At 37.7% G+C, this 13,956-nt stretch overlaps 1 protein-coding gene across 4 annotated transcripts in view; it reads right to left on the bottom strand.

Moving 5' to 3' along the window:
* The window catches only part of atxn7l1 (ataxin 7-like 1), a 75,930-nt gene that overhangs the window by 9,887 nt on the left and 52,087 nt on the right, over positions 1 to 13,956 (bottom strand). For all 4 annotated transcript variants that reach the window (XM_002933108.5, XM_004913010.4, XM_031899019.1 and 1 more), the window contains 7 exons: positions 11,639 to 11,861; positions 8,126 to 8,385; positions 7,524 to 7,606; positions 6,780 to 7,036; positions 5,678 to 5,870; positions 4,071 to 4,192; positions 2,102 to 3,035 (listed from right to left, as the gene is read on the bottom strand). In XM_002933108.5, the coding sequence (XP_002933154.2) occupies positions 2,102 to 3,035; positions 4,071 to 4,192; positions 5,678 to 5,870; positions 6,780 to 7,036; positions 7,524 to 7,606; positions 8,126 to 8,385; positions 11,639 to 11,861 (2,072 nt within the window). The remainder of the gene's footprint in view (positions 1 to 2,101; positions 3,036 to 4,070; positions 4,193 to 5,677; positions 5,871 to 6,779; positions 7,037 to 7,523; positions 7,607 to 8,125; positions 8,386 to 11,638; positions 11,862 to 13,956) is intronic.

Raw genomic sequence — 13,956 nt, 5'->3', positions numbered from 1 at the left:
ATGGGATGGCATATTCGGCGCCGCGATTTCGGCAGGCGACTAATCTCTCCGTCTGCCACGGCCCTTAGTCAAGCAGTTCGCCTGACCAACTGGTCAATTATGTCATATACCGTATATACTCGAGTATAAGCTGATCCGAATATAAGCCGAGGTACCTAATTTTACCTAAGAAAACTGGAAAAACGTATTGACTCGAGTATAAGCCCCTCAATGGTGCAGCATGAAAAGCATCCATATACCGGTATACAAAATCTTTAATCCCATAACTAAACATGGCATTTCTGTATTCTTTACATACAGTAAATTGCTGTTCTGGATGTCACTTGAATGAATACAAAATTATTCTATATAAATTTGATAAAACAACTACTGTGCCACTAGCCATAAAGCTTAGCAAGTTATGTAAACCTCTCATAATATAGAGACCAGTACATCTCTCTTTTTTATTTGTGAATGTACATAAGCCTGAGAAGAACTGCATGTGCATAAAGAGTTTCAGATACAATACATATAAAAACAGTGAGCACAATTGGGGGTGCAGGCCATGGCGAAACAGGGCAGTGGTCGGGATCAATTGGGAGGAATGACAGATGGAATCAAGATGTGCCCAGACCAGTTCCTATCCAGGTCAGCATCACTGATTTGCTCTCTAGATACCATGAGAGCCAGCAAGTATGAGGGGCAATTACGGTGACCACTTTACTTTCCTAGGGTATGGCTGAATAACGGATACATGGATACATTAAGCTAAGGACACAAACTAAAACTGATCCTCCAATCACTGCTCTAGAGGAACATTTTAGGGTGACCCTGTTACCAGCTTGCCTATAAAAGCTTAACCGAGGGGTGAGAAACATGGGGGTTCCTTATAAATCAATAAATGAGGAGACATGTTGGATTTATTTAAACATATTTCAGCAGGAAGCTCTGCCAGAACAGAGAGGTGATAGATAGTTTGAAACAGTCTCATTGACTAAAGTTCCTGTGCCACTCACTGTGTCCTACAATGTCCATATGCTGCTTAATCCTAAGGAACGGTGCCACATACTCCTCATGGCCGCGATATGTGCCATGGTCGTCCAGGGGGGGTCCAGGAAGGGGGGGGGACTCCGTGGCGCTCCTCATGGCCGCGCCGCTCCCTCTGTGCAGCGGCGCGATGCGCATATTGTCGTGCACACGCCGCGTATACATGATGCTTACGGGAGGGGAGGTAGGGTGCGCGCGCAACGACAGTATAGCCTGTAGTATGAGCGCAAGTACCGTATATACCCGAGTATAAGCCGATGCTTACTTTTTAAGCACATTTTTAGGGCTGAAAAACTCGGCTTATACTCGAGCATATACGGTAAGTGATGGTAATTACAAATTTCATCAACCAAAGCACCATTTTAGCTTTACTTCTTGCAGTTCAGATCATTCAACCAAAACAAACAGAAGACTGAAAGCTTGTCATGGACGTGTATTTCTAGTTGTGCTGTATCCATCTATTAGGCCAATCAGTTGGATACTGTGGAAAACTGACCAATGAATGGCCACCTTAAGGCTGCACTTCGAAAATTCTGTGCAATTTCTAGAAAGTATTATGTTTTTATTTAAAAATACCGGAAAGATTTTACGGAGGGCCTTTGGGAGAAATTTATCAATATGTGTACAGCCACATTGGACTGATTCTCAGCCTGTGGATAAACGTAGTTAGAATTAGCTGATACAATGGCCTACAATAGCTCCTGTATGTGCACTGAAAGGCACTCTCTTGTCCTTGGTGCAAACACACAGAGAGAATTTCAGCAAGAAAACAAGTGAATGTGTATTTTTGTGCCAAAATCTGCTTCGTGTGTCTGCGCCCAAGCCAATGTAGTGTCTTTTGGTGCATGTGCAGAAGCCAATGTAGGCCAGAACATTGGCTGGTTCACAGCATTTATCAACAGGCCGAGAATCATTCCCATCTGGAATTAGCCATACAACATGGCTAAATACAGCAGAGCCCAAAAACTATTTTTGCACATACATTTAAAAAAAAGTATGTTAAACCAAAGGCAAGTCAAATCTTAAGCATATGTAGACAACTGATGCATGGTAAGAGACTATTTTCACTACTTACCTGTCGACTGAGAGAGCTGTTTTGGGTATCTGGCACAGAAGATATAAGGTTGGCGGTGCTCTTTTTGTGAACACTGTTCATACCAGGCATTTTAGTGATTTTGCAGGCCTTGCTGCTTGCACTAGAGTTTTTACGTTTTTTGCCCTCTGATTTATCAAATGTAAGTGGCATTGAGGACACGGCATTGTGTGCTGCCAGTGTGTGTTCCCCTGGGTGGTGCACAAGGGAAGACACTGACAGGCTTGAGTCAATACTGCTAACAACCATACTCATATGTTTTATAGAGTCTGCCGGGCCACCAGATAAAGAAGTCCTGCCTGGGGGTTCCAATTTGGCACTGAGTGGGCTTGTTCCATTGTTTGCATTGTGTACAGAGACACTGTTATAGGAAGAAGTTGCCTGATAGGAGTTCAACCCCGAGTTAGAGTTTAACACGCAGTTTTTCTTATGGGACCCTGAAAACGAAGACGTGGACGACGTCTGTAATGGTAACGAAGAGGAGGTGGAGGAGGAAGTTGTCTGAGGCTTTTTCTTTCTGTTACCTGAAAGCTCTTCGCTCCGTGAAGACAAATCTTTGATTTTTGATGACTTGCTAGGCTTTGTTTTTGAAGGCTTTTGAGATGGTGAAGGTGTGAGGGTTGGCACAGGGGAAACAGCTGAAGGTGATTTAAAAGTAGAGTCCACAATATTTAGAGTGCCTGTTGCATGTGAAAAAGCATTGGGGTGCGATGTTAATGAGTTTGTGTCAGCTGCCATGTTAGTTAACATGCCAGAAGTTACCATGTATGAGGAAGTGGTTCTTGAATTGGTTCCAGGGGAGGAAAGGTATACTGAATTTGGGTTGCTGAAAGGTTGAAGGACAGATGCAGGGAAAGAACTGCTGACATGTGTTACTGGAGAAGGCATTGGACTATCCGCGGCTGGAGGAATTTTTCTTGAAAAGTAACAGGGGGAAAAAAAACAAGACATAATTAAAACAAAGTAAATTATTCTTACCCCTTCATATGTTATCATCTAACTGTAGTCAGGTGAATGTGACAAGATATTTTCTCTAGGAGTTAAGGGCATAAAAGATAACTGTATGTTTTTATTTACACTGTTAGGTAAATAAAGTAATCCTAGTACTGCCAAGACATTTCTTTCCACAATACTTTTCTTGTTATTCTGCCTTTAAATCTTATGCCCAGCATCTCCAGGCCTTCAGCTGTACAACATTTAGTAAGGAACAACCAGAATGATTTTACAAAATAAAATCAAGTTCTTAAGTTTTCTCTGCCTATTCTATTGTCACAGCTGCCAACTGTTCAAATGACATAATAACAAAACAGTTCATACACAAAACTATTTATTTATTTATTTTTTAAATATGGTGATTATAATGAAATTGTGTTTTCCCAGTAAATGACTTAATGTTTCATTCTAAAGAGGAATCCTACCACTTTAACATACACCATAACATGCAAATACAACACTGCAATGTTTCGGAAACTCGGTAACTAAGTAGCTCAATGCCAAAAGTATATTTTTAATAAAAATTATCCCCTCAGTTTCTAAAAGGACTATTACAAAAATGTAGCCATATACTGTTAACTATACTGATTGTCAAAGCATATGTTTTTCAGAAGCTCCATTTCAGAGCTTGTGGCAACATGTAGTTCAGCAGAATCTTTGGCACAAGTGCCTATTCCAAGACCATTACTTTTAATTTTCTGACTGTAATAAACAAGTCTATTTTCCCCAACTACTCTATTTGTTTTCAATTTTTATTTGGTTATCATTCTTACCTACACTAGTTACACAGAATTTCATGTCTGAATTAACATTTAAATGTTTGAAAATTGATATTCTGATTAAAATGTGTGTGAAAGTGCTGAAAACTGTGGCTCTGAAGATTCATATAAGGACTTTACAGGGCCTTAAAGTGCTTAAGGTACTGTGATTTAAGTTATAAAAGGCACTAAATACTCACTTCCACATCTGTGAATTCAAGTGTTTCTCCACCATGGAATTTAATGCGAAACGGAAACGGTCCCATCGTCTATCAAACACATAGTACCCTCGCCCCATTAACCGACTGCCAAATGAGCAAAACTGAAAACCAAATGCAGGAAACAGCTTTAGAGGCAGAGCAATGTAATGAAAAATCACACTAAGTACATGTAAAATCATCATACAGTATTATTATTATTAGACAGAACAGTCATTAAATATGTAACTGAACAGAGTTCAGTTCATCAAGAATGTTATGTATTTACATGGAGCCATAATTAGGATGATAAACCTATAACTTCTAATTATGAGCAAGAACTTTGCTCAAAGCATTCAATTTACCTGCACATGAAGGTTGATACCTTTTCATTCTTTACATACACAGCTGCTATGCGTGGCAGAATATCTGGCACAACTATGGTAGCAATAACACCTCCATTTTCCCACTGAGTTGCTATTTTATACATTGAAATCCCCTCTTTCCTTCTGTTCTTTATTTCTGCCAACAGACAACACATACTCAGGGTTTTCTGCTCCATTTACTAGCCCACTAAACATATGCAAGTGGAGACAATTGGCAGTAATTTCATTACTGTCACAAGCATGGCTGGTGAAGTACAGCTGTTGCTTTTCAGAACAAAGATTTTGTCAAGTATGATAAGATTGATTAAATCCAAAATTACAAATTGCTTACCGATATACTCTTTTCTTTAATTGTTGTAAAAGTTTGCATTTATATTCATTTATTTATAAGGAACACCACACTAAGCATTCCTGTATGGTACCTGACTAGCAATCAAAGGTTCTGCATTAGGAAGAGTGTTTCCCACTGGCAGTCGCCATTTATATCTAAGCAGTGACAGGCATTTCTTTGCCAGCATATTTTTGTAGGAAAAAATGCCTGATGAGCCTAATTTAGTTTAATATTAATCCAAATCCTAACTTGTATTTGAGCAGTGGATTTGTATGTAATCCGCTACACAAGACACGTATAAACTGATTTCACTCAGACCTGTGGGTCTATACTCACAACACTAAACATCATGCTTTGAATTGAACAGGACACATTTTTCCTGTTTTCAGGGTTGGTGTTCGTAGGTAGGGGGTTAAAAGTAAATAAAGAGCAAGTTAGCTAAACTATAATTGTGTGTTACTGTGCCTAATTTGGAAGAAAACTATATGTAATATATGTAAAATATAGTCCCAATTGGCTATTTCAGTAATAAATCATGTTTGTTAGCCATAACAAGCTAAGACAAAATTAACTGTTACAATTAACACATGCCACATGTATTGCTGTAGTCTACCAGCCTACTGCAAAGTCATATTTTTTGACCCTGTATTGGTAGCTTTGTAATATGACCCCAATATCACATTCATTTTAGCAAAGGCAGTCAAGAATTTGGAAGACAGTTGTCTTCATGTACATCATATAAGCAATTGAAAAGTGAACAAAACAAAAATATAATTTTATTGCTTTCTTAAGCTTTTTGTTGGCAAAAGTGCCACATTCAAATTCTAGAAAATTACATTCTCCCAATTAGGAACAGACCAGGCATTACCTAGTAAGCAACAAGACTTACATACCGCTAGAGGTTTAGGATGATGTCCAGAATAGAAACAGTCAAGTTTCTCTGTCTCTTCAACACCTTCAACTTCCCCTTCATCACTGGAAAGGCGGCTGGCCAGATCTCCCCCAACAGAACTGACAGGGGGCTCTGGAACAAAAGCACTGTGGTTTGATGAACTTGCACTGTTGATGCTATTTGCAGATGTTGGTCTTGGAAAGAAAAAAAAATCTTTTGTTAGAAAGTAGTTTATTACATTTTCATATATTCATAGATTACCTTGAAATTGGAATGGAATGTACTCCCTCTGAATTTGCCAAAAATACAAAACTATAGGCTCTATGCAGGATTAAAGGGGACCTGTCACCCTAAGAAACCATTCCAAATTCTTTTCTTTTGTGCTAGTAAGTATTTATGTGCAATATTAACACTCCATGTTGAGTTCAGTAGACTGATACTTTAGGTCTAGGTTGCATATGAAACCATGCACTACAGCTGAGTACACAGCTCACATGTAAATCCCCACTTCATCTAAGTAAACAATTTTCATAAGAATATACGTTTTTAGTAGTATGTGCTATTGGGTAATTCTAAATTGAAAATTGCCATTTTAGGAATTAAGGGCCACCTCCTGGGATCATAGGATTTACAGTGCACACAAACAAGCCAAGGCACACATACATGCTAGGCCACATTAGTAAATGGACAGAGTTCTGCCTTTTGCTCCCACACTACTCCCTGTTACAGATAGAGCTGCATTATTTCTGGTCATGTGATCTCTGAGGGAGCCCACAGCCCATCACTAAATGGTGGATCAAGGGAAAGGATGTAAAAGGGCAATATTTACTGATCTATATATTTCAGTCAGTTTGGTTAGATTCTTGAATAGGTCACTGAACATAATACTGTATAAACTGTTGGTTAAGTATTCATTTTGGGGGTATAGTTTTCCTTTAAGGTATGTACAGACATACCTAATACATATTCCTTTCCTTGTCTTCAGCTGCAATCCCATGGTGCAGAATCCTTGATGTAAAAACTACAGAGTACCGTGATACCCACACCGAAAATAAATCATACACAGCTATGAAATGCAAGACATATTGTGCAATTTAACTCACCTAGGTAGGGCAGAATTCTGAGGCCTGGATTTTGCAGGTGATGTTACTTTTGGTTCCGGAACAGAGTTTAGAGCTACTCCTGATGACTGTTCTTGTGCTGGTGTGGGTTGGCTCTGATGGGTTTCTCGTGAGGATGGGGCATGTTCTTTGTCTTTCGTTACTTCTTTTTCTCTCGACCGAGCTTTGTGCTCAGCTAGGAGAATGTCAAACTGTTTTTTCCGACCTGGTACTGCTCGCCGGTGGTTAAGTGAATGTGTCTGGAAAATGTATTAAATTGGAAGGAAAAATTTGACTGCCATTTCTACACATAGGATATATAAAAATAACTCATAATAAAGAGCACACTGAGGCTTTCAAAGTGAACAACTATACTTTGGTAATAAAATTGTGTGCAGTGAGTACCATAACTGAATATTGCTTGCTGAATAATCAGTGATCACTGACTGGACAGCTTGTGCTCATGGAAGTAAAACTTTTTAAACTATATTTTAAGTAGGAAAGTAAAATAAACGCCATGTATTGCATTTAGAATACCAGACTAATATATTATAGTTTTGAACGTCATCAATCGAACAGGTGAGTTTCCACCAGCTAATATAAAATTCTGATATAAACTGATGTGTGGCCACGTATATATATAGATCAGTCTGCTATTAATGGTTTTGTTATATACAAACTGCCCTCTACATGAATTGATGTAAGCTATAGAATATGGCCAAAATATTAGCAACTGTGTATAATTACCTTGCATGTAAGTGATCTTGTACATGGTTTCTTGGTCTCAGGATCCAATACACCGCAGTGTTTATTTGGGTCAAATTCCCTTTCTGCAGTGCAGAACAAAAAATCTTTAAAAAAGAAAGTCTTTCCACAGTTTGGGATTCAGCCTGTAAGCATGCTTAGCTACAGTCACTTTTACATCCTGCAAGAAGCTTTCTCATAGTATATCACTCTAAGAATGGAGTGATATGGAGGGAGATAGATACGATTCAAGGCAAAATAAGAGTAAAAATAATCAATTGCATTAAAGCATTTAATCTTACTACACGCAATGCATTAGGTCTCTAAGTAACAGTAAGGTTTGAAGTATGCACACTAGATAAACACGTAAAGCCAAAAAATTCTGATGGAAAAGCTTTTAAACAGGTCATAGAAGTTTGAGATGACTTTTAATATTTTCATATTACATAACAGGTGGTAAACATGTTTGTAGAATACATAAGTTTTAATGAGTCGTTGCAGTGGGGGCTGTTCAGTTAAATGATTAATCAATCACTAAAAAATCTGAACCAGGCCAACATCATAGACTAATCTAACCAGTAAATGTAGGAACATCTGGCACTGACCTGAAAGTCTTTTGTAAGGCTTGTTGCTGGTTTTGGTGCCATTTTGGTGCTTCCTTTCTAAAGTGCCAATCCCCTTCCCATTCAATATTTTCTCTGGTGACTGTGGCACTGTTTTTGGTACTGCCGGCTGCTTGGGTAAAGAGGAAGCAGAAGAGGCTGCTGTAGTGGAGGAGTTGGTGACAGAGTTCATTTTAACATTGGCACCATCTGCTTTCACGAGGTTTGGGATTTTTTCGAGGCTGACTACTGGAACTGGGACACTGAATAAAAATATTGACAGGTTAATAATTAAAACATGAAATTGTCCATATCTAGCATAAAGTTAAAATTTTACACAAAAAAGACAATAACTGCACAACATACAAACAAAACTTCCACACCATCATAATCAAACTACTTATAAAAATGCTCCTGATATAATAATTTTTGCAATAGGATTCCTCTTCTACATTGAAGTAGCAGGCAGATTTGACTAGGCTGCAAATTAAATACCTGCCAATGTTATAAATGACTGGATACTTTTCAATATTAATCATGTTAATGTACCAAACCACAGGGCCCCAGAGATGGGAAATCTGCCAGTAATGTGAATTGGCCACCTAGTGTCATTAACTAGGGGTCTATGAGCGCTGGGCCAAGTGCTATATATGCTATATATGTATGTTAATAATGCACACGTAAATAGAATTTAATCTTATACACATTTCTATCTGGGTATGGTTATTTATAGCCATACAAGCTTTACATTTTGTTGCAACAACTAAAGTTTAATAAATGGGTCTCACATATAGATTGTAAGCTCTACGGGACAGGGTCCTCCATCCTTTTGTGTCTTTGACTCTTAACTTATTGCAACTGTATCTTGTATTTATTTATTTGTATTTATTGTTATACTTTGTATTTATCTATTATTATCTTAATAACCCCCTGTTTGTATTCATCTATTCTACTGTACATCACTGCGTACATAAGTAGCGCTTTATAAATAAAGATATACATACATACACAACATTTCATAAGATAAAGCAGCTGTGTGCAACAAAAATGTTAGTAGTAAATAGGAAAGAAATGCAACTCCAAAACCAATAATATTTCATATATTTATATTACTACAGACACAGCAAGGGATACTTTTAGGCTACTACCGAGGGTATACGTGTTGACAATTTTGAACATAAAAAAAAAAGTAAATATAAATGAAAAAGGGCCAACATGCACTTTTATGTCCTTTAACAGTATAACACAACACCCATATTATCTGAACATGTGTTAAAGGCTATAAAATTGCACTTGCTGCCTTTATAAAATTTCTATAAAAAACACTTTAATTACCACTCACTTGCTATTACATTTTTATTGCATTTACAATACTTTCACAAACTATTAAAAACAGATCTGAAATGCATTAATATTTGCACTTTACCAGGTCAAGTTTATCTGGCTGTATAACCCCTTTTTCTTATATGAATAATATCCCGGGCATTCTGTTTAATAGGTCCCATACATATATAAATCTACAATAAATTAGACTATTTAATTCTGATTTTATGTCAGTTACATGCAAGAAGCATATGACATCTAATGTTTGTCAAAAGTCTAGATAACACATAAATTAGTATCTTGTATATGCCATTTCCGAAATTTGCAACTTTTCTTTATGGGTTTTGTTTTTTTATTATTTGCCTTTTCTACTTCCCTCATATGGTATTTAAAATGACAGTGTCAGGGTCAAAGTCAGTGCTATGGTCAGTAACCCAGGCCAAAGAAAAAATACATCTTTCAGCCTGTTATTTAATCTGCTGCTTTGATTCTACAAACTTAAAGGAACAGTTTAACATAAAAATGAAACTGGGTAAAATGGACAGACTGCACAAAATAAGAAATATTTGCAATATAGTTAGTTAGGCAAAAATATAATCTATAAAGGCTGGAGTGGTCAGATGTCTAACATAATGGCCAGAATTCTACTTCCTGCTTTCAGCTCTCTAACCTCTTAGTTAGTCAGTTACTTTAGGGGGACCACATGGGACATAACTGTTCGGTTAGTTTGTGAGCACGCAGGTCAGATTCAAAGCAAACTAACTTAACAGTTATGTCCCATGTGCCCCCCCAAGTCACTACTGACTGTAAACAGCTTAGAGATCTGAAAGAGAAAAAGTAGTGTTCTGGATGTTAGACATCTGTTCACTCCAGCCTTTATATATTACTTTCTACAATATCCCTTTAAACCAACAGATAAGTATTTGGTCATGCTCATGTCAAGGTCTCCTGCATGAACAAGGAAAAGAATTAAGTGAAAAGAGAAGAGCAACGAGAAAGATATAGAAACACGAGAAAAGAATATAAATAAAAGAATAACAGAACCCAAAAAGGAAATTAAGTGGCTGTGTCAAATATTGGGTGAAAAAAGTGTAACTGGTTTAGAGTAAGCCCCAAAGAAATTTCATGAAATTGGTTAATGGAAATAGATCTAGAGAAATGGAGAGGTAGAAAAAAAAAAAAAAGAAAAAGGAAATATATATATACATACAGTAGTACAGGTAGCGCCTCCATGCTCTGGACACTATGCTGACAGACACAGCAAACCTTCTTGCCACAGCTCGCATTGATGTGCCATCCTGAATGAGCTGCACTACCTGAGCCATTTGTGTGGGTGCATCCCTAGGTGTTGTAGGGAGATCATACAGGCACATGGAGGCCACACACACTACTGAGTCTCATTTTGACTTGTTTTAAGGACATTACATCAAAGTTGGATCAGCCTGTAGTGTTTTTTTCCACTTTAATTTTGAGTGTGACTCCAAATCCAGACCTTCATGGGTTGATAAATTTGATTTCCATTTTTAATTTTTGTGGGATTTTGTTGTCAGCACATTCAACTATGTAAAGAACTAAGTATTTAATAAGAATATTTCATTCATTCAGATCTAGGATGTCTTATTTTTGTTCCCTTTATTTTTTTGAGCAGTGTATATATACACATACTATAATTACAAGTTTTTCAATGATAGTGAGGTAGAATTCATCTGATAGTGAGGTCGAATTCAGGTAGAATTCATCCGATAGTGAGGTAGAATTAATTTTCTATCTAACAACAGTTTTCCAGAGTGGCCTTGACTTTTTGCATAAATCCTGTCAAATGCAATGCTTTCTTTCTTGAATGGCTGATAATTAAAAGCGGTTTACCTAGATTTGAGACTCTGTTTAGAGTCTAATGAAAGAAGGATGTGCTACTAAAAATCCATAACTTGTGGCACCTCTTCTACCACTGTTCACTGCTAGGAAACTTGACAATGATATCACATGGTCAGAGCCAAAGCAGCACATAGAGAAACAGGAAGGTCCACATGTAAGCAGATTATAAACACACCCATAATTATATATTATAAGAAAGCTGATAAAGATATGCACCTTACATTCTGTAAAGGCATGTGTGTTTTTTAATAGTTAAGAACTTAAACCCACTGCACATTTTTTCTGCCTTTGCCTTATGTCACCAAAATTGCCACTTACCATGGTTTGTCTCTTGACACTTTAGAGGAAAATGCTGTGTGCTGTTTGTTGTTGGAGGTAAGTAGATTGTCTCTGGGCGCTTTGAATGGCTTTGAGTTGCTGTTGACAGGGTTATGGCTGCTCATACAAGGTTTCGGTTTCATCTGTACATGTGATGGTTTGATGTTAGAGGGAGAAGAAGCTGGTGATGGAGAAGGTTTGCACATTGAACCGTGTCTTCTTTCTGTGTCAAAATTAGGAAAACATTTGCAAAATTAACCAAATGATATCCCTGCTGCATATGTACTCACTATAACTCACTATACACACAGAATATATACAAAACATATTATCATTTGAAAAATGCAGAAAGCTGCCAAGACAGTTTTAAGGGCATTGATACACAGGATATGTGGGCAACTTTACCTCAACATAATTCACCCAAAACCTGAAGCAGTGGTGCAACATTTCCAGAAATAGAAGAGAATGGTTTTGTAATTGAGAGCACAAACTGACCATTCCAAGTGAACAAGGACCTGTGATACGACAGATGTCAAATGTTTTATTTTGTGCAATCTATCTGTTTTACTCAGTTTCATTTTTACACTATACTATTCCTTTACGTTTACTATGGACTAAAGGTGGCCATACACGTAAAGATCGTGAGAATTTAGGATAGAGCTTCACTCCAATAGTATTTATGCCGTTACACCACAGTACTCATGCTGAAACCACAATCCTCAATGACAGCAGTTATAGTAACACGGCCACAAAAACTACAGTTATACAGCAACAACAATAAATGGTCAATAGTTCCACAGCAGAAGCAGTACTCTGTTTACAGCTAAAGTCACTCTGCATAACTGACCCCCCCCCCCACTCTTACAATTAAGAGGCTTTATATTACATAGAAATAAACTCAGCATCCACATGAACTAAATATTCTGTTTTCAGGGCCACAATAAGAGTGGGGCCCTGTAGCCTCTGGAGAGATATCTGACCTGTAAGTATTTATATTGCTTAAACAGGACACATATGTAAAATATTAACTCTCAAAAATCCTTGTAATGGCACAGGGGGAAATATATACTTCTCCCCAGGAAGCAATTATATGGAGAAGCTCCTGCAGCAAAGCTTCCCTATTTACAACACTGCTAACTTCCTTGAGAGGGAGTTTTATTGCTGAGCTGCAAGTTGGAGTGATATGACCACAATAATCCCAATGGAAAGTCATATAATCTATTCCGATGCGTGGTCGGGGTGCTTCAAGCCCCGAACCCATTGCCTAAGGGAGCAGACCCAGTTCAATCGTATTCAAACGCACGCTGGACAGCCATGAAGTATCATAAAAGTGTAACCTTTTTTCATATCCTAAAACCAGAACACCTGACGCGTTTCATGCACATGTGCAATTAATCATAGGCATACAATCAAGGAGATAATACATGGCTTAATTAGCCCATTAGTGATATTAGGTGGTTAAAACAAACTACAAAATGAAATAAGGAGAACGGAAAATTGAGCAAAGGCAAGACATAATAACGACCATGGCAAACTCACTTAGAGGGAACATAACAATTAATATCAAAAAGGAATTTAGACCATTTGGATGGCGTGTTCCTAGCATAAATATCCATTTAACCTCCATCCGTAACAATTTAGTCCACATATCGCTACTTCTTTCATCCGGGAACACTCAAATCAATTACTTGAATTTGTAACAAAGTCACATCGCTGTCATGGCAGTCAATAAAATGTCTCAAAACCGGACTATTTGTGCTCTTTGCAACAATATGTCTAATATGTTCCTGCATCCTACATTTAAGTGAACGAATTGTGCAACCCACATACTGAATGGAGAAACGAGCGTAAGTCAGTAGAAAAACTACGTCTAATGTATTACAATTTGCGTAATAACGCATATCAAAAGTTTTATCCGTCATAGTACCTTTAAATGCACTTTATGTGGGTACACATGACGCATCTCTGTGCGCCACAAGGGAAGGTACCCTTAGTTGTAAGCCAAGTAGATCTCATTGTTTTTGGCTTCAAAACTGTAGGGGATAGATAGCTACCCAAAGTGGGAGCTCTGCATGTCACACACTTGCAACCCTTTTCCAAAATTGGAGAGAGCTGGGGGTCATTGTAAAGGACTGGTAAGAGGCTCTGAATGACATTTTTTACCTTATAAAATTGTCTACTATAAATAGTCACAAAAATGGGAACATTTTCTTCCTTCTCATTCATAGTCCCTTCACCAGCCTCTTTAGTTGTGACCTCCCACTGCCCCCTAATTTATTGCCTAACACAGTCGATCTCCCCATACAAAATGTTCTTAT

Source organism: Xenopus tropicalis, chromosome 3 (genome assembly GCF_000004195.4).
Source record: "Xenopus tropicalis strain Nigerian chromosome 3, UCB_Xtro_10.0, whole genome shotgun sequence".
NCBI classification, from domain to species: domain Eukaryota; kingdom Metazoa; phylum Chordata; class Amphibia; order Anura; family Pipidae; genus Xenopus; species Xenopus tropicalis.
Note: the sequence above shows the minus strand (reverse complement) of the source record. Positions and strands in the feature narration are given on the sequence as shown.